This window comes from Syngnathoides biaculeatus, chromosome 6, assembly GCF_019802595.1.
Source record: "Syngnathoides biaculeatus isolate LvHL_M chromosome 6, ASM1980259v1, whole genome shotgun sequence".
Taxonomy (NCBI): Eukaryota; Metazoa; Chordata; class Actinopteri; order Syngnathiformes; family Syngnathidae; genus Syngnathoides; species Syngnathoides biaculeatus.
The window spans coordinates 6,653,934-6,675,313 of NC_084645.1; the positions used below are offsets into that span (position 1 = coordinate 6,653,934).

Here is a 21,380-nt window from a genome sequence, read left to right on the forward strand (position 1 = left end):
GAGAGGAAGACCAAAGAAAAGTTGATGGATGTTGTGAGGGAGGACATGAGGGCAGTGGGTGTTTGAGAGGAAGATGGACGAGAAAGGCTTAGATATAAAAACGGGGCAAGCCGAAAGAAAAAGAAGAAGTCGGGGTAACCCCTGAATTGGTTGCCAGCAAATCACAGGGCACATAGACACAAACAACTATCCATCTATCCATTTTCTCTTGCCGCTTATCTTCACGAGGGACCCTATCCCAGCTGTCAACTGACAGGAGGCGGGATACATCCTGAAATGGTTACCAGCCAATCGTAGGCCACATAGAGACAAACACCTACACTCACAATCACACCTTGGGCAATTTTGAGTGTCTAATTAATGCTGCATGCTTTTGTTATGTGGGAGGAAACTGGAGTGCCCGGAAAAAACCCACCCAGGCACGGGGAGAATGTTCAAACTCAACACAGGCGGGATGGAATTGAACCCGGTACCTCAGAATGGTGAGGCCAATGCTTTACCAGCTGATCCACGATGCCGCCACAAACAACTAATAATTATATATGTATCCATCCATCCATTTTCTGAGCCTCTTATCCTCATGAGGGTTTAATGTTTAGTGTCAACAACGGTGTCCATCACGGTGGAATGCAGATGAGTCTTGCTGACTGGTGTGATGGTTTGAGCGCTCCCGGTGCTGAAATATCTCTTTATGATTAATGCACATGCGCGTATATTTTGTAAACTTCGGGCCAGTCTGAAACCTCCCCATCCATGCTTCAACATGTGCAATTCGATAACTTGTCGCTGAGTGTTTATTTTTCGCTCTGGACGTCTCAGAAAGACAAATACAGCAAACATACATACTGTATATGTGTATATCTTTTTATCAACTTTTCTTTTAAGGTTAGGTTAATGTTAGGGTTAGGATATAACATATGTTCGCTCCCTCTATGTAGAAGAAGGGAAACTCTGAGACTGGGGGATTTCCCAGTAAGCATCTGCTACGTGCCCAGAGTTCCCCTGTTAGTAACGCATGTGCATTAATCACGAGGAGACTTTTCAGCACGGGGCAGCGCTCGGACCGTCACACTGGCGAGAGCCCTGTGCGGATGTAGAGGGGATGGGGAAGGATATGTGCACGAGTCACAACCATGCTGTTTAGAGCTTGCTAAGAAAGAGATAAGTATTGTAGGTGATAACTAAGCTTATTTTTTTTTATTATTACCTCCCTGCCTATACTTGTTTACAACATGTGACAACAACAACACAGACATTTGCTAAACAGGTTGAGTCAATATGAACTATAGAGGTAAACCATGAACTTGTTGGTTCAGCCATGGTTTGAGGTTGGTTCACAAATATTTTCAACAAATGTTTTTAACAAATTGATTCTAGTGATTCAGCACAGTCAAATGAGCTTCAGTCTCAATTACTTCAAGCCTATCTGTGTTATATTGCGAGGAAAGGTTTTAATTTACCTTTCTGCTTCACCCAAAACAGTGTGTTCTATTTTCCGCTATATCTGTAAATTCCTTACAGTCCTCACCAATGAGAATGAAACAGACAGCAATGATGTATGCCAAGAGGTAGCTGCGCAGTGCTTCATCATTTTTGCCATAACCTTTGCCAAAGAAGCCAATGAGAGGGTAGAGCTCATCCTTGCACAGACACTGGAGAAAGAAGATATGAAATAGGACACATAAAGTAAACACACAGTAATACAGGTCATTGTCATAAAATTTGATCAATGATGATCAACAAGTCATATTTTGCTTTTTTTAATGGAGCCTTGGTTTTATTTGGGTAACTGTCTCCTATGGTGAAACTTTTCAAAAAGATATCCTTCCATCCTTTTTTTCTAATGCTTGCATGACAAGGGTCATGAGCATGCGAGAGCCTATTACAGCTATTTTCCGGTGAGAGGCGTGGTAAACCCTAAAATGTTCGCCAGCAAATCACACGGCACATATAAAAAAACAACTATTAGGAAACGCATTCACACCTATGGAAAAATTAACCTACCACACGTCTTTTGGGGACGTGGTTGGAAAACGGCATACAGAGAGAAAACACACGTGGGCACAGGGAGAACATATAAAGTCCACACAGGTAGGGCCAGGATTTGAACCATGGTCCTCAGAACTGTATGGCAAATGTATTAACCAGTGGTGTACCGTTCCACTCTCAAAAAGCTATTGATAATTGAGAGGGTCTTAACAAGGACATACAGCATCTTAAATCTTTACACACACATTTATATAAGAGTATTATCCCATCACATACAATGTGGAATATTGTATGGTTGTCCTGTGCTCTCTGGACATCACCACACCCATACCAGCTTTTGATTTAATGGCAAGATCTACATTCTACTCAGAATTTTATTCAGCATTTGTTGGAAACTGGTCATGGGTAAGAATAGGTCATCTGTGTACATTGTAATATGGTTCAATGAAACATTCACAATCCTCATTGTAGATTAGCACACCCATCTATCCATCCATTATCTGAGCCACTTATCCTCACAAGGGGCACGGGATTGCCGGAGCCTATTACAGCTTTATTTGGGCGAGAGGCGGGGTATACTCTGAACTGGTTGCGGGCCACTCACAGGGCGCATGGAGACCGACAACAATAAGATATTACAAGGTGTCTTTAAAAATAATACTCTGTCAATATGCATTTTTTCATATTAATACAGAATACATATTTTCAGAGTGGTGTCATGCAAAAGATTTTATTTTTCTTATAGTCCTTAACATGAGAAACACCACCTGGTGTCTTTACCAAAAAGTGTCTCAGTGTGTATTTTACCTGGAACACTTTGGGTGCAGACACTAGGCAGGCCAAAGCAGAAGAAAGTGTTGCACCAAATATACCAGCAGTGATGAGTGGAGCAAAGGCTGACACCATGCTCATTGACTGTAGATACAAAGTCAATCTGACACTGAGTCAATTTGCAGAAACAATCAGCATTCGATTTGTATTGGTTTGTTGACAAAATAATCTCAAGCCTATCACTGACACACATTGAACAAAGACAGAGGGAACCTGTAACATCGTCATTTTGATGTGCTCAATATTTACCTGATAGTAATTACTAATGCCAAAGATGCACGTGTTGTTGTTGATACAATCTGTGAAGTCCCAACCATACTGACAAGCCAAACCAACACAGGTCTTGCTGGGTGAGTATGAGGACAAAGTGTCATTGAGTTGTCCCGATGCATCCCTGACCACACAGGACCCTGTAAGGTGTAAGAAAAGATGTCATATAATCCCCACACACAATGAAATATGAATTACACTCAAATTTATTACCCAAGGTGTATATGTTGTCATACATTTCCCGATTTTTAAATGAGTGTGCCCCCTTTTAGTGATGAGGTGATCACCAAGGTACTGGCACTCCATGAGAAATAAGTAATTTTGGTTCCCACTACTTTCATGCAGCATATTGAAAAATGTTCTTTTCTTTTGTTAAAGCGTCTTAGCATTTCTGATATGATCATAAATTACCAATGGTAGCAGAGATTATGAGATATGACAAGGTGGTCCAAAATATAGCCATTAGTGTTCCTCTGGGGATGGCCACTGTTGGATCCTGACAAGGGTGGAGGCAATATATCAAACAACATGACATGGGAAAGTATGAAAAAAGATACACTGAGGTGGTAGAAAACATTACATACCTTTAGATCTCCTGAGATGTTAGCTCCTGCCAGGATGCCAGTTGCAGAAGGAAAGAAAATGGAGAACATGCCGAAGAAGCTGCCCTCCTGGCCCCGCCAATTGGGTACAAAATTGGTGGCAAAAATATCCGCTATCAAAAGTGAATTGGTCTGTTATCTATATTGCTGCAAAACTGAGAGACACACTGAAAAATAATTCTGTTTAAGACTTTATATCGGCAAATTCTGCGACAAATGAAATTTGTTCACCTTTATAGCTGAAAAAGCCTTTCGCCCGTTTGCGTGGCGATGCAGGGATAATGGTTCCAACAAGGTAGCTAGCAAATGACACCATGATGACCAGAAAAAACAGAACCTGGGCCTTTGAAAGACAAAATACACATATTCAGAGAAATACATTGATACATTTTCTGTACTGCCTATCCTCACTAGGGTCACAGGTGTGATGAAGCCTATCCTAGCTTACTCTGAGAGGCAGAGTAGAGTACACCATGAAGTGGTTGCAGGCCAATGGCAGGGCAAAAATAAACACGCAACTGTTAGCACTCATATAATAATTTAGGGCTTTCAATCAATCTAGAATACATATTTTGGAGATGTGGGAACAAACCAGAGTACCCAGAGAAAACCCACACAGCCATAGGGAGAACATGCAAATGCCACATAGGCGAGGTCAGATTTCCACCTGGGTTCATCCATCCATCCATCCATCCATCCATCCATCCATCCATCCATCCATCCATCCATCCATCCATCCATTTTCTTAGCCGCTTATCCACACAAGGGTCGCGGGGAGTGCTGGAGCCTATCCCAACTGTCAATGGGCATGAGGCAGGGTACACCCTGAACTGGTTGCCAGCCAATCGTAGGGCACATGAGACAAACAGCCGCACTCACAATCACTCCTTGGGCAATAAAACTGTCCAATTAATGTTGTATGTTTTTGGGATGTGGGAGGAAACTGGAGTGCCCGGGGAAAACCCACGCAGGCACAGGGAGAACATGCAAACCCCACACAGGTGTGTCCGGAATTGAACCCGGGACCTCAGAAATGTGAGGACGATACTTTCCAGCTGAACCACCGTGCTACCTTATAACTACAGTATCTTCAAATAGACCATGATTATTAAAGTGCCACTGTCATGAAATGCATGATTTTTAGTATGTTATTAATGAAAAAACGCCAGCCGACATGGACCCATGCGTTATTTCACCACAAAACATGATTTTGACGTATACAGCTTTTTGGAACTCCCGCCATGAAAATCCTCTCGAGGGATTTATTTTTGAGAAGAAGCAGGAAGTGACGAACATGGCAGGACCGCCCTCAAGTGGATCTATTAGTTCTACCTTCGAGAAGGTAGCTTGTTGTTCCTTCGTGTTAGCCAAAATGCTGGCTCGTTGCATTGCTGGACATTGCTTGAACACTCGGGAGGATGGATTTATCCTTCATAAGTTTGCAAGAGACGTGGTTCGTCGTGAAAAACGGATTGCACGGGTGCAAAGCATGAGAGCTTTGTAAGTTCCAAATGACAGGTAGGTGTGTATACAGCTACTAAATAAAATAACAATAGTTGGGGGGGGGGTGCGTAATCTATAAACCAGGGTTGCTAAATGTGTCGATGTGCACATCGGAAGGCTTCCATGCAGCAGCCACTGTAGGATGGCCTCCGCAGGCCTTGTGGATCACTACCGGCCTTGTTGATAAGGTCGAGCCTGCCGCCGGCAGTGGGCGTTTATGACCGCCGCGCTGAGGTGGATTGAGTGGGGAGGTGGTTTGGCCGTGATCTGCATGTCATCTAAATATGGCTCGAAACAATAGGGTAATATTGCCCCAGACACTTCACTTGGTTGTGATATGTTTTCATGGAAAAGACCTTCTGTGTCTGAAGGGGCATGTCCTACAGTAGAGGCCACAGCATGTTTCAATGGCGAATGTCCGGGGTGATGTCACGGACAGTAAATGCAGCCAATATGGATGTCGTATGAGACATCCGCAACTTTGCGCATGGATGACGCAGTCTCCGCCCATATTTATTTTTTTGTGTAGACATTGAAGTTAATAATCTCATATGTATTTTTAATTTCAATATCAATTTTAGAATGTTTATAGGGAAGAGACTAGACCTTTAAATATGCCACTTGTTCATGGAGTTATCAAACTGAGGCTAATTTAATTTAATTGGCACTGAAGAAACAACAGGAAGCAGAACTTGAGGTAGCAGAAATGAAGATGCTGAGGTTCTCGTTTGGTGTGAACAGGTTAGATAGGATTAGAAATTACCTCATTAGAGGGACAGACAAAGTTGGATCTTTTGGAGACAAGGTTAGAGAGAGCAGACTTTGATGGTTTGGACATGTTCAGAGGCGAGAGAGTGAGTATATTGGTGGAAGGGTGCTGAGGATGGAGCTGCCAGGCAAAAGAGTGAGAGGAAGACCAAAGAGAAGGTTTATGGATGTTGTGAGGGAGGTCATGAGGACAGTGGGTGTTAGAGAGGAGGATGCACGAGATAGGATTGGATGGAAAAAGATGTGGTAACCCCTAACGGGACAAGCACAAAGAAAAAGAAGTTGTTGCGACAAAGCCATGTGACACAAAAATTACACAGTTATTGATCTTATTTGGTACCCTCTTCTGCATTGTCATGAAAACAACCTTCAATGAAATCAAGGAACATGTTTTTGATTGCTTAATAGTCCAATCTCCTTTTTGTCATGAGCAAGGCTTGGCCACTGCCAACAGGATTTGGCCAGGCCACTCCACTAGGCGGTGACACCTGATGAAATGCATAATGATGAAATACAATGCTGTCCTATGGAAAAATATTTGTTGTTGTTCAATTTTTACTTAATTATCAACTACATAGAATACAATATTAGAAGCCAAGTGAAATTTAAGGGAATTAAAGGGCTTTTGTATTAAAGTTCATTGAAAAGGTAACCTGAAAAATTACCAGCCACTTATTCATAGTCTTGAGTTTACTGGAGCTTACCTTTGACTCCCATGCCATGCCAGCCATTGAGATACCTAGAAGACATGTAACCGTGATGATACCAATGATGCGGATGTCATTGATTCGGTTCACCATGACAGCACCATTTTCCTTAGAGACAAAAGTAAATCTCAGTCTGACTCAAGATGAGGTAGACAAACATCCATTATCCATCCATCCACCCATCCATTTTCTGAGCTGCTTATCCTCACAAGGGTTGGGACAGTGCTGGAGCCTATCCCAGCTCTCTTCAGACAATAGGCGGGGTACACCCTGAACCAGTTGCCAGCCATTGGCCCTATTCATCGAGCACATGAAAACAATCAATCACACCCTGAGGCAATTTTAATCTTCAATTAATGCATGTTTTTGGGATGTAGGAGGAAACCCACTTAGGCACGGGGAGAACATGCAAACTCCACTTGGGCGGATCAAGGCTTTAAACCCTGGTTCACAGAACTGTGAGGTAGACGCTATCACCAGTCATGCCAACATGCCGCCCAGGAACACATTTAACACTATATAAAACAGGAGATGAAATCATGAAAAGCAAAACGAACAAAGTAAGTAAGGTAAGTAAGTAAGGTGTACTATGCTAAACAGAGTAATTTGTCCATCTTACTGATATGTAAGAGATTTTGCCATCCTTCTGTTTCTAAGCCATTTTGACCAACAACCTGGCCACATTTGAGAACAATCAGTATGCTACTTACATGCATGAGGTCCACAACGGTCTCAGCGAAGCCCACAGTATGCATGGCTACAGCCACAGCATTAGCAAAGGCAAAAATAAGACCAATGGACCCTCCCAGCTCTGGACCAAGGCTACGACTGATTAGAAAATAGGTCCCACCTGAGAAAATGTTAGGAAAAGCCATTTATTCCGTTAAATTGTAAGTGTTAAAACATTTGTTTATCTTGTAGGAGGGACTGAACCCGGCAAGTTTCATGTGTATTCACGGAGCATTTCTTAAATAGAAAAATGAATATGGTTATGGACTATGATTCAAATTACAAACAAGTGTAAATATATTGTTCATGCACAAAATGAACCACACATCAGTTGCACTCAAAATCAGTGTTCAAAAAACAAAACTAACAAAATATGAAATTCATACAAAAAACAAAATGCAATTTTCACCTCCCTGATCTGTTACCTTATTGTGGTTGAGTGTCCCTCTCATCCTAGGTGCTAAGTTATCTGGGGCTTTATGCCCAGCAGTGTCACCCATGTCAAACAGGTCCTCAGTGAGGGCCCAGCCTTAATGCAGCCCTATGGGGGCACAAACCAGTGCAATCTGTAGGCCGCTCCCAAGCCCGGATAAATGCAGAGGGTTGCGTCAGGAATGGCATCCGGCGTAAAAACTGTGCCAAACAAATATGAGCGTTCATCTAAAGAATCCCATACCGGATCGGTCGTGGCCCGGGTTAACAACGCCCGCCCCCGGCACTGCTAACCTGCAGGGCGTCGGTGGAAATTCAGCTACTGTGGGTCGAAGACAAAGAAGAGGAGGAAACCGGATCCAGCGTCACAAGAAAAAGAGGAATGCACAGAGCCTACAACTGAGTGTAGGGACTTTGAATGTTGGGACTATGACAGGAAAAGCACAGGAGTTGGTTGACATGATGATTAGGAGAAAGGTTGATATTCTGTGCATCCAAGAGAGCAGGTGGAAAGGTAGTAAGGCTAGAAGTTTGGGAGCAGGGTTTAAATTATTCTACCACGGAGTAGATGGGAAGAGAAATGGAGTAGGGGTTATTTTAAAGGAAGAGCTGGCTAAGAATGTCTTGGAGGTAAAAAGAGAATCAGATCGAGTGATGAGACTAAAATTTGAAATTGAGGGTGTTATGTATAATGTGGTTAGCGGCTATGCACCACAGGTAGGATGTGACCTAGTGTTGAAAGAGAAATTCTGGAAGGAACTAGATGAAGTAGTTCTTAGCATCCCAGACAGGGAGAGAGTTGTGATTGGTGCAGATTGTAATGGACATATTGGTAAAGGAAACAGGGGCGATGAAGAAGTGATGGGTAAGTACGGCATCCAGGAAAGGAACTTTGAAGGGCAGATGGTGGTGGACTTTGCAAAAAGGTTGGAGATGGCTGTAGTAAAGACTTATTTCCAGAAGAGGGGGGGAACATATAGTGACCTACAAGAACTGAGGTAGAAGCACGCAGGTAGATTATATTTTGTGCAGACGATGTAATCTGAAGGAGGTTACTGACTGTAAAGTAGTGGTAGGGGAGAGTGTAGCTTGACAGCATAGGATGGTAGTATGTAGGATGATTCTGGTGGTGGGTAGGAAGATTAAGAAGACAAAGGTAGAGCAGAGAACCATGTGGTGGAAGCTGAGAAAGGAACAATGTTGTGCGACCTTCCGGAAAGAGGTGAGACAGGCTCTCGATGGACAACCGAAGCTCCCGGAAGACTGGACGACGACAGCCAAGGTGATCAGAGAGACAGGCAGGAGAGTACTTGGTGTGTCATCTGGTAGGAAAGGGGAGAAGGAGACTTGGTGGTGGAACCCCAAAATACAGGGAGTCATACAAGGAAAGAGATTAACGAAGAAGAAGTGGGATACTGAGAGGACTGAGGAGAGGCGAAAGGAGTACATCGAGATGCGACGTAGGGCAAAGGTAGAGGTGGCAAAGGCTAAACAAGAGGCATATGAAGACATGTACACCAGGTTGGACACGAAAGAAGGAGAAAAGGATCTCTACAGGTTGGCCAGACAGAGGGATAGAGATGGGAAGGATGTGCAGAAGGTTAGGGTGATTAAGGATAGAGATGGAAATGTGTTGACTGGTGCCGGTAGTGTGCTAAATAGATGGAAAGAATACTTTGAGAAGTTGATGAATGAAGAAAATGAGAGAGAAGGAAGAGTTGAAGAGGCAAGAGTGAAGGACCAGGAAGTGGAAATGATTACTAAGGGGGATGTCAGAAAGGCACTACAAAGGACGAAAAATGGAAAGGCAGTTGCTCCTGATGACATACCGGTAGAGGTATGGAAGCAATTTGGAGAGATGGCTGTGGAGTTTTTGACCAACTTATTCAACAGAATACTAGCGGGCGAAAAGATGCCTGAAGAATGGAGGAAAAGTGTTCTAGTTCCCATTTTTAAGAACAAAGGGGATGTTCAGAGCTGTGGGAACTATAGAAGAATAAAGTTGATGAGCCACACAATGAAGTTATGGGAAAGAGTAGTGGAGGCTAGACTCAGGACAGAAGTAAGTATCTGCGAGCAACAGTATGGTTTCATGCCTAGAAAGAGTACCACAGATGCATTATTTGCCTTGAGGATGCTCGTGGAAAAGTACAGAGAAGGTCAGAAGGAGCTACATTGTGTCTTTGTGGATCTAGAGAAAGCCTATGACAGAGTACCAAGAGAGGAACTGTGGTACTGCATGCGTAAGTCTGGTGTGGCAGAGAAGTATGTTAAAATAGTACAGGACATGTATGATGGCAGCAGAACAATGGTGAGGTGTGCCTTAGGTGTGACAGAGGAATTTAAGGTGGAGGTGGGACTGCATCAGGGATCAGCTCTGAGCCCCTTCCTGTTTGCAGTGGTAATGGATAGGCTGACAGATGAGGTTAGACTGGAATCCCCTTGGACCATGATGTTCGCAGATGATATTGTCATATGCAGTGAAAGCAGGGAGCACGCAGAGGAACAATTGGAAAGATGGAGACATGCACTGGAAAGGAGAGGAATGAAGATTAGCCGAAGTAAAACAGAATATATGTGCGTGAATGAGAAAAGTAGAGGGGGAAGAGTGAGGCTACAGGGAGAAGAGATAGCGAGGGTGGACGACTTCAAATACTTGGGGTCAACAATACAGAGCAATGGAGAGTGTGGTCAGGAAGTGAAGAAACGGGTCCAAGCAGGTTGGAACAGCTGGCGAAAGGTGTCTGGTGTGTTATGTGACAGAAGAGTGTCTGCTAGGATGAAGGGCAAAGTTTACAAAACAGTGGTGAGGCCGGCCATGATGTACGGATTAGAGACGGTGGCACTGAAGAAACAACAGGAAGCTGAACTGGAGGTGGCAGAAATGAAGATGTTGAGGTTCTCGCTCGGAGTGACCAGGTTGGATAGGATTAGAAATGAGCTCATTCGAGGGACAGCCAAAGCTGGATGTTTTGGAGACAAGATTCGAGAGAGCAGACTTCGATGGTTTGGACATGTTCAGAGGCGAGAGAGTGAGTATATTGGTAGAAGGATGCTGAGGGTGGAGCTCCCAGGCCAAAGAGCGAGAGGAAGACCAAAGAGAAGGTTTATGGATGTGGTGAGGGAAGACATGAGGGCAGTTGGGGTTAGAGAGGAAGATGCAGGAGATAGGCTAAGATGGCAAAAGATGACACGCTGTGGCGACCCCTAACGGGACAAGCCGAAAGGAAAAGAAGAAGAAGTGAGGGCCCAGACAAAGCACGGTTGAAAAGTCACTGATGAATGAACACTGTTTTTCCTCATCCAGGGTTAGGGTTAGGATATTTTTTGTGCACTGTATTGTCTGTGCTTGGATTTTAAAATTACACACCATCTCATCCTGCACTTTCTACTTTGACTTCAGACTAGACCTTTCCCACCCGGAAAAGAGGAAATCTCATCCAGTTTAACCACTTTTTCTTCGATTATTCACATACTCCGACAGTCATTACATCTTAAAACAACAGCATTTCTTTTTTAACTTTCTCCATAATATCCAAAGTAAACATAAGCAGCATGTCTCGCTAGTCTTTGCGCTATGTTGCCCAGACTGTGTTGTGAACTAAAGCAGCGGTGGTGGACGCTGTCATTATAAAACACATTGATGGGTTGCGTAAGTACTTTAACATTTGTAATTATGAGTGTACGTCTTTAAGAGCGGGGATGGGGTGTGGGTGTAAGGTAAACTTGGAAAAAGAAAGTGGGGCGGAGCAGCGGTCGTTGTTAGTGAAAGTTCCCTTAAAGAAATCAGTGGTTTCTTTTCATTTTTTACAGTACGTCTGTAAATTGTGCCATTGGATGTAACAACCAGTCATCCCTCACTCATTGAATCATATTGCAAAATGCCACAAACTGAATAGCTGTATGTTATACTTTCAATTTGCATTGGATTTTTTTTTTTTTTTTTTTTTTGCGTGCAACTCAGAATATCTGCGAAGAGACTGCATCGGCGGTGCACAATTGTGCACGGGCGCATTTTAGAGGGAACATTGATGGGTTTTTTTTTTTTTTTTTTTTTTTGGCACACCGTCCTGCGATCGACTAAGATTGCCTCGTGATCGACCGCTCGATTGTGATCAATGCATTGAGCACCCCTGCCCTAGATTATTTACCAGTCGTGCAACGTTCCTTGCCTTGCTATGGGTTGTGACTGAAGAACAAGGTCCCAGATAGAAGTGACTGAGTGACATGACCGAGTTGGTTATTATTCGGATGCATGTTTAGAGACCTGCAATAGTTGTGGTCAGTAGCTGACTTAAAACATTTTCTGTCTAAAAAACAAGGACAAAAATTGTAATTCTCAGACGCGACCGTGAGATAGAGGTATAGAGTAGAAATGTAATACCTAATGCAAACCACAAGATGTAGACAGAAACAGATGTCACTCAGCAATCAAAAGGTTATTCGGTCTTACAATACAATCATATGCTTGCTATAATATATATTTGCAAATATATAACATGTAACAGCTTAGACATTCACAAGATTTGATTTAAGTAAAAAAAAAAACAGTCATTATGCCTATATCAATGTTTTGAAAGAATAGTCATAACACTTGTGGGATGCAAAGTTATACAAAGGTACATATACATTTATAATTGTTAACTTACTGTAACTCATATACTTCAGCATCTATTTTGAAAGTCTTCTACAATATTACAGATGGTTGGAGGTAAAGTAAGCAGCGTATGTTAACAATAAAGTTTACCTTTGCTAACAGTGGGAGAATTTGATCAACAAGGCCAAGGGGAACTAAGTTGACATGTTTTCATCAAAAGAAAGGAAATGAAACCCAGTGTTTAAGCAAAACAGCCACACAAGGGAGGACATATGTGGTGATGACTAACAGAAAAGGAGTAGTTTAGCCCTGAGAAAAATGAAATTATAATAGATGGTTAAGCAAAACATTGATGGTGTTTGAGATGTCTTGTGATCAAGAGGTTAATGTTCAATACCGTTGTGCAACCTATACAAGCAAAAGATACAAGGAATCATATCTTTTGCTCCTCAGGACAGGCGGGCTACCGCGGTATTTTGATGCACTTTTTTTCCTAATTCGTGTGATACGCAGTAAGAACTAGAAGGCATCAATGAACTGGATAAAGAAAACAAATTTAGAATGGTATTAACTCACATTAGGTGTTATTAGCCGAGCCTAGGACATTAGCCATTGGCTCACTCACTCCTGAATCCAAAACCTATTCTCTGTTTTTTTGGCTTTAAGAATGTTTGACGTGATCAATCAGATATTTCTCATTTTTAACCAAGTTTAAGATTATTTTTTAATTACTGATGTTACGCTTTTGGGACTTAGTAAGTTTTCAACTTCGTAACTTTAAAAGTAACCAAGTATATTTTCATGTACTTTTTTTTTTAACATTTGTGTAAGCAACTGTGAACTTTTGTACCACATCAAGAGTGAGTCTTCCGTTTTCTCACTTGGCTCCTGTGTCTACACTTTATTCTTGTATTTTTGATTTTCTAGATTTTGTTCTCATGTTCAAGTACATACTTTTATTGTCTTGTGGATTGTAGCTTTGCCTTTGTGAAACTTTATGAATTAAATTGAGATTTTTGAGCATTTAAAATGTCTCTTCCATTTTTTAAAATAATCATTAGTGACATGTTGTCTATGTTAGTAGATTTAATAACATTATCAACATGAACATGAATTATTCTACTCATTCTTTTAAAGGATATTTCGGCTTTTGAACACAATAACAGGTCCTGGCTGTCGAATTATACCTAGGTTATTCCAAGTGCAAACCAGACATAACGTGAGGAACCAGCCTTAAAAGAGTGTGGTTTATATTTTATTTAATATCGTGAGGTTACTTGTACTTACTAGTAATATATATAACGGTAGCAGGGTTGGCGCTTCATAGTGGCTTTTAGAGCCTCGTCAAATTTCTTACTATTCCACCTTAAGCAAAGTTCCCATCACCCGCTGCTGCTCACTGTGCGACGCACGGGAGCAACGGGGAGTTTTAAGCCCCAAAAAAAGAGAGCTGGCCTAGATTAATTAAATACTAAATGGTATTAAGGTATTTATTTAAGACTGTGAACAACGGGGTGTGGCTGACTGGGCATCTGATTAGGATACCCCCGGGAACCCTCCCTGGTGAGGTGTTTCTGGCCTGGTAACGCTTGGGGATCCTCGGGAAGAGCTATGCAATGTTATTAGAGCTACACGCTAGTGCCAACACACACACACACACACACACACACACACACACACACACACACACACCACACACACACACACAGGTACACACAAACACAGCACCTATTGACTATTATTAAAAATAAATTAGCAAGGTGCTGAGGGGCCGAGGCAAAGGAAAACAATCTGTGAGACTCATCCACACAAAGAGCCATGTTGTTTGAAACAGTGATTAATGTCACAGATGGAACAGACCTCCTTTGACTTTTCCATTAGTAGCAATAGCAGATGTAGAGAGCCCAGTGATGCCAGTTATGCACGAGGACAGTAGGATGATCACCCAGGTTAGACCTGATTCAACATAAAATTGTAAAGAAAGACAGCTTGAGAAAATTGCTCTATTTTCTTTGCCCATATTGTCGACAGGAATGACAGGATATCACAGCAATATTAAGGATAGGGATGCACGACAACTTTTTTTTGGGGGCGGGGGCAATACCAATTACTGATAACTAACTGTTTATTCAAATAATAACAACTGATATGCAGTAATTATTTAAATAGCTTTGATCAGGGTTTTTTTTTTTTTGGTAGAGGATTTCCAAGCCAAGCATCCAGACCTACCCCTGTTCACACCAAGTGAGAACCTCAGCATCTTCATTTCTGGCACCTCCAGTTTTGCTTCCTGTTGTTTCTTCAGTGTCACTGTCTGTAATCTGTACATCATGGCCGGCCTCACCACTGTTTTATAAACTTTGCCCTTCATCCTAGCGGAGACTCTTCTGTCGCATAGAACACCAGACACCTTCTGCCAACTGTTCCACCCAGCTTGGACCCGTTTCTTTACTTCTTTACCACACTCTCCATTGCTCTGTATTGTTGACCCCAAGTATTTGAAGTCATCGACCCTTGCTATCTCTTCTCCCTGGAGCTTCAGTCCTCCTCCTCTGCGCCTCACATTCATGGACATATATTCTGTTTTACTTTGCTACTACTTAATATTCATTCCTCTCCTTTCCAATGCGTGCCTCCATCTTTCTAATTGTTCCTCCGCCTGTTCCCTCCTTTCACTGCAGATCAAAATATCATCTGGGAACATCATAGTCCAAGGGGGATTCAAGTCTAACCTCATCTGTCAGCCTATCCATGACCACCGCAAACAGGAAGTGGCTCAGAGCAGATCTTTGATGCAATCCCGCCTCCACCTTAAATTCTTCTGACACACCAATGGTACACTTCACCGCTGTTCTGCTGCTCTCATACATGTCCTGTACTATTCTAAAATATTTCTCCGCCACACCAGACTTGTGCATACAATGCCACAGTTTCTCTCTTGGTACTCTGTCATAGGCTTTCTCTAGGTCTACAAAGACAGAATAGCACCTTCTGACCTTCTCTGTACTTTTCCACGAGCATCCTCAAGGCAAATAATGCATCTGTGGTACTCCTTCTAGGCATGAAATCATACTGTTGCTCACAGATACTTACTTCTGTCCTGAGTCTAGCCTCCACTATTCTTTCCCATAACTTCATGATGTGGCTCATCATCTTCATTCCTTTGTAGTTTCCACAGTCCTGAACATCACCTTTGTTTTTAAAAATGGGAACTAGTACACTTTTCCTCCATTCTTCTGGCATCTTCTCTCCTGCTAGTATTTTATTGAATAAGTTGGTCAGAAACTCCACAGCCACCTCTCCAAATTGCTTCCATACCTCCACTAGTATGTCATCAAGACCAACTCTCTTTCCATTCTGTTCAGTGCCTTTCTAATGTCCCCTCTTCTACTCTTCCTTCTGTCTCATTTTCTTCATTAATTAATTTCTCAAAGTACTCTTTCCACCTACTTATCACACTACTAGCATCAGTCAACATATTTGCATCGCTATCCTTAATCACCTTTACTTGCTACACTTCCTTCACATCTCTATCCCTCTGTCAGGCCAACCTATAGAGATCCTTTTCTCCGTCTTTCGTATCCAACCTGGTGTAGATGTCGTCATATGCCTCTTGTTTAGCCTACGCCACCTCTACACATGCCATATGTCGCATCTCGATCTACCCATGCATGTTTTACAGATGTATCAGGAAACCGGTGTACCCGGAGAAAACTTATGCAGGCACGGGGAGAACATGCAAACTCCACATATGAGGCCGTATTTGAACCCGAGTCCTCAGAACTGTGTGGCAAATGTGCTAAACACTTACCACCATGCTGCCCTCAATATAACATATAATATTCTAATAAGAATAAAAGAATGCTTAGAGTGAGACTGAGCTTAGAGGCAATGTACAGTATTGATGACTCAATGAACATAATTTTTTTACTTCTCAAAGTTGTATAATCCAAAGGTTCAAATATTCATGTCTTTTATTTTTAACAATATGAAACTGACAATCATTTATGTTAATGTGTAATTCAAAACATTACATTTTTGGCTGAGTCAAGATTGAAGATGAATGTTTTGATGCTAATTCCATTCCTGAAAATTAGGAAGGAAGATTGAAAGGTGTGGCCTTCTCCAAGGCTTAGCGTTTGCTTTATCTGTTTGCGGCAACCGAACTTCTGCACAAAACCAAACTGCACTGGCTTGGTCCTCTGTTGAATTTAGCTGCTTAGTGAGTCTAGACAGTCAGGAGTGTTGAAGTTATGAACTCCAAGCCAGTGGCTGATCATAATTTCAGACAGAGCTGGTGATCATTTGATAATTTTATTATCCATATTGACTATTTTTGGTGTCACTTGTAGGTGGAGAATTTCTGTCACACCATCCATGCCTGTCAGGAGTCAGTGCATTAGCGGCACCAGCTGCTCCCGAACAGCATCCCGTTGTATTTGCCATTTCTTGTAAGTGAACCATTATTTTCAATATCTTGTGTTTGCAGATTTTTTTTATCGGTCTGATAGTTATCATGCATCCCTAAAATCAGGTGTGTTATCTTTTACTTGCCTATGCCAGCCTGTGCAGTAATCCAAGGAAGCCTCAGGTACAAGATCACCCCCCAAATGTTTAACATGCAACGGATCTAAAAAGACATCAAACTAAATTCTCACAACGATACAAGAAGCAGATTTTATTGAACCTGAGCATCAATTGATTTCAAGCAACAACATTGTCAAAAGTTTTCAAACCTTGTGCACTCATAACGGCACTTAGGAAAAATACTGCTTTTAATACATGACTATCTGCACACCTCTACCGTGTGGCTAATGATTTACAAGTGAGAATACTCACCACAGTGATAAGTAAACAAATTTATCTTGCTTTACTTGAAAGCAGTCTAATATAACACATGGAATAAATGGCCCAATCAATGCCTATTGAGGGGATGGAGTCTTAAACTGTGCCAAAAGCTTGTAACTTAGCTTCCATAAGAGGTCTCTCAGGATCTTAGCCCAAGTGGTAATGTTTTTTTGCTGTTTTTTTTTTTTCTAGTAAAAAAAAAAAACATCCAGCCTTCCATTTTCTTTGCCGCTTATCCTCACAAGGGTCGCGGCGAGTGGTGGAGCCTATGCCAGCTGTCAACGGGTAGAAGGCAGGGTACACCCTGAACTGGTTGCCAACCAATCGCAGGGCACATGGAGACAGACAACAGTTACACTCACAATCACACCTAGGAGCAGTTTAGAGTGTTCAATTAATGTTGCATGTTTTTAGGGATGTGTGAGGAAACCGGAGTGCCTGGAGAAAACCCACAAAGGCACGAGAAGAACATCCAAAATCCACACAGGCGGGCCAGGATCTAACCCGGGGTCCTCAGAACTGTGAGGCCAAAGCTTTACCGTACCACGTCAGAACAATTTATTTTCTAGCAAAATGTTCTCTTATTTTAAACATAATAAATCTTGAAAAATGGCACAGCAAAAAAGTTGGTAAAATGCAAATATTTGTCACTGCGAAAGCCAGTGGCGATAATGGTAGATTTGCTCAATAAAGTCATGATCATTATGATGTAATTTCTAAAAAAATAGCATGACTCTCTTTCCTTATTATAGCCATGGCCATGCGATCTCATTTATTACAGTTTATTTGTATTTTTAATTTGGCTCTCCTCATTACTGACCATTACTCCATGCACCCAGCCAAATCGTGTCGGTTCAGGCGGGGGCTCCTTTTCCTCCTCATCCTCAGAGCTTTCTCCTTCCAAAAATTCAGGTGTTGTTTCCACATACATGGGAGGCTGAACGTTGTCCTAGTAAAGGCAATCAAATGTAGCCAAAAATTAGGGATTATAAAGTTCCTTGAAATTGAATGGAAATTATACGCAAAAATATTTTTTATTTGGATCGCTAGTACATTTTAATGATTGAAAATTGCCTTCTCACTTCAGGGTTGGTATGGAGTTGGTAGAGAGATGGCCTCAAGCGCTTCCGTCGTCCACCAACGTCTGTGTTGGCATAGAAGTCGTAGTTTGGTGGGGCATCCAGGGTCTCATAGCCACTTTGGACATCAGATCCACAGGACACAACATGACTGTGATCCCCGTAGCCATCGTAATAATCAGATGCATACTCCACTGTCTTGTCATTGGTCACTGATTGAAGAATTCCAGATCTGTGTTCGGACAGGTGAATGGCATCGCTGATAACTTGTAGCTCCATTCTGAACAAAACGTATATACTGTATATATTGTATACATATATACGTATATATATTTGTATTAAAGCAGGTTAAAACAGACCAGTAAAGGGTTAAAAGTCATTCTCCTGTCAAAGCCATATGAGGGAGGCTTCATTGTGTCTGGAGTTTTATATTCCACTCGAGTCAAACCAGGAAGAGCTGCAGGCCATGTATGAGGCCACGTGCAATGAACAGTCAGTCAATCTGTGGTTCAAGGAAATGAAGGACAATTTTTTATCTTTGTAAATTTGTGTGTTATGGAAATTATTAATCTGTAATATATATGTAAATTGTAAAAATGCATAATTGAAGACCAGAGTCACCATTTGAAATGTCTTTTCTAAAATAAATTAAGATCATTACTGTACTAGTTTGAGACTAAATTAAATATTCAGTTAAGATATTTTTCAAAGATTGCATACATAGGCATACATATTATGTAATTCTATCATTGCTTTTACCTACATGTAAAAGAATCCAAAATGTGGATCAAAATTTAACACCTCATCTCCAAAATTATGAGCATTAGCCAGAAGGGCTTTTTTTTATGTCCATCGATTTTGATCAGCTAGATTTTTCAGAACAATTTCATCAGCATGGGTTCATAGTTTTTTTTTAGCACTTGACCTCTAGTCTGTCAATTTTTAAACCATTATACATTTCTCAAGGGGTTTATGCTATCCATTTCTGTATAATTTACACAATTCTAACCAGTGACCACTGGCGCATTGGAAACCTTTGATGTTCCGATAAAAAGTAATGGCTTGTGTTTTGCTTAAAGCGATGGAACATGCCTATTTGCTTGAAAACACTAGGTAATTAGTAACTTAAAATGTTGTACAAACATGTACACACAAATGCGCACACACACACGCACTCACGTGCACACACAGATGCACACACACACAGGTACAAATTCCTTTCCAATGAAGTTGAGATGTAGTGTAAAACGTAGAGTAAATAAAGACAGTGAAATGGTTTGCAAATCCTTTTTAACCTAGAGTATATTTATTTGAATACACTACGAAGTACGAAGATAAACGTGATTGTATTTATTGGAAGTATTTACTAATTTTGAGTAAATTTTTTTTTTAAAAGCTGGAGGTGGGGTGTGTTTGCCCCTCACTGCTTAGCCTCAAGAAGCCACCAATTGTTGAAGTTTTGTTGGTGGAATTATTTCCCATAACTTCAATTACTCAACAGTTTGGGGTCTTCATTGTTGTGATTTGTGCTTCAATAATGTGGCACACATTTTCAATGGGAGAAAGGTCTGGACTACTGGCAGGCTCTTTTACTATGAAGCTACACTTTCAGCATTAATGGTACCTTCACAGATGTGCATGTTTCAAGTTACTAAATTACAAACACACCCCCGTACCGTCACAAATGCTAGCTTGTGAACTTTGGTCAGAGAACAATGCCGATGGTCCTTTTCTCCTTGGTTCAGAGGACACAGTAGTCATGATTTTCAAAAACAATTTTAAATGCGGACTCATCAGACCACAGCCCACTTTTCCATTTTACACCACTTCATCTCAGATGAGCTCGGGCCCAGAGAACCCAGCATTGTTCCAGGCTGTCGTTGATAGATGGCTTTTGCTCTCCGTGGAAGTTTCAAATTGCATTTGTAGAAGTTGCAACGAACTATGTAAAATAATAATGTTTTTCTAAAGTGTTCCTAAAACTACATGGCAATATTATTTACAGAATGATGCCAGTTCCACACACAGTTTCACCTGCCCTGAAAAGCTCCACAAGAAACCAGCTCACTGAAGAAATTAACATTGTGAAGAGAATCTGTTTTAAATTTTGAAAAACAGTTTAACGCTAACAACTCTAATCAGTCTCTCATGCATTATAATCACCAACCAATTACAAGCGAGAATGTCCCTCAAGCTCAGAACAACAGTAGACTAGCAGACAACTTGAACAGCTTCCACTGCAGATTTGAAAAGGACACTTTCCCAACCCCCCACCATCTTGCCACACCAGTGCCCACCAAAACACCTCTGACTCCTGTGTTGACCACTCATGAAGCTCCCAGAAGTAGGAGACAAACATCAACACCATTTAAAAAAAAAAAAGCGCAGCAGAGGATGCACTTTTTACTGATGTTGAGGAAGCACGGCCTGTCATGGGAGCTGTGTGAGAGTTCTACACAAGCAGTCATCAAATCACTCCTGTGTTCTTCTATCACAGTATGGCTTGGTGCTACTATGAAAAGGACAAGCTCCGATTGCAAAAGACAATAAAAATTGCTGAAAAGATTGTCGGTATCCCACTACCAGCTTTGGTGTGGTAAACACAACCTGGCATTGAACACTCTAAAGACTGTAGAGATGATTGTGGACTTCAGGAGGGATCCTTCACCACAGCTGCCCCTGACATTGTCCAACTGTCTTGTGTCAACCGTCGAGACCTTCAAGTTCTTAGGAACTACAGTCTGGGAGCCGAACATCAACTCCAACCTCAAAACAGCCCAGCAAAGGATGTGCTTCTCGCAGGTTCTGAGGAAGCACGGTCTGTCACAAGAGCTGCCGAAACAGTTCTACATAGCGGTCATCCAGTCAGTACTGTGTACCTCCGTCACAGTCTGGTTTGGGTCTGCCACAAAAAAAGGACAAACTCCGACAGCAACGGACAATCAAAACTACTGAACGGCCTGTCGGCACCACTCTACCCACTATTGAAAACTTGCATGCAACTCGAACAACATTACAACTACAC

At 41.8% G+C, this 21,380-nt stretch overlaps 1 protein-coding gene and 1 long non-coding RNA gene across 3 annotated transcripts in view; one reads left to right on the plus strand and one right to left on the minus strand.

The window, feature by feature from the left end:
• slc12a3 (solute carrier family 12 member 3) overlaps positions 1-19,788 on the minus strand; it is a 48,176-nt gene extending 28,388 nt beyond the window's left edge. The window contains exons 1-12 of the mRNA XM_061821398.1: positions 18,359-19,788; positions 18,097-18,225; positions 16,983-17,058; positions 14,289-14,384; positions 7,381-7,520; positions 6,668-6,778; positions 3,924-4,035; positions 3,675-3,805; positions 3,502-3,586; positions 3,070-3,230; positions 2,797-2,904; positions 1,529-1,652 (exon numbers count right to left, since the gene is read on the minus strand). Of these exons, the coding sequence (XP_061677382.1) occupies positions 1,529-1,652; positions 2,797-2,904; positions 3,070-3,230; positions 3,502-3,586; positions 3,675-3,805; positions 3,924-4,035; positions 6,668-6,778; positions 7,381-7,520; positions 14,289-14,384; positions 16,983-17,058; positions 18,097-18,225; positions 18,359-18,634 (1,549 nt within the window). The 5' untranslated portion in view covers positions 18,635-19,788. The remainder of the gene's footprint in view (positions 1-1,528; positions 1,653-2,796; positions 2,905-3,069; positions 3,231-3,501; positions 3,587-3,674; positions 3,806-3,923; positions 4,036-6,667; positions 6,779-7,380; positions 7,521-14,288; positions 14,385-16,982; positions 17,059-18,096; positions 18,226-18,358) is intronic.
• The window catches only part of LOC133501627 (uncharacterized), a 72,203-nt gene that overhangs the window by 37,053 nt on the left and 13,770 nt on the right, over positions 1-21,380 (plus strand). The window contains exons 2-3 of one of the 2 annotated variants that reach the window (XR_009795227.1): positions 16,781-16,879; positions 18,364-18,502. This is a non-coding gene — a long non-coding RNA (uncharacterized LOC133501627). Of the gene's footprint in view, positions 1-16,780; positions 16,880-18,363; positions 18,503-21,380 lie in introns of those variants that run through there. The other variant, XR_009795226.1, reaches the window with a different exon arrangement.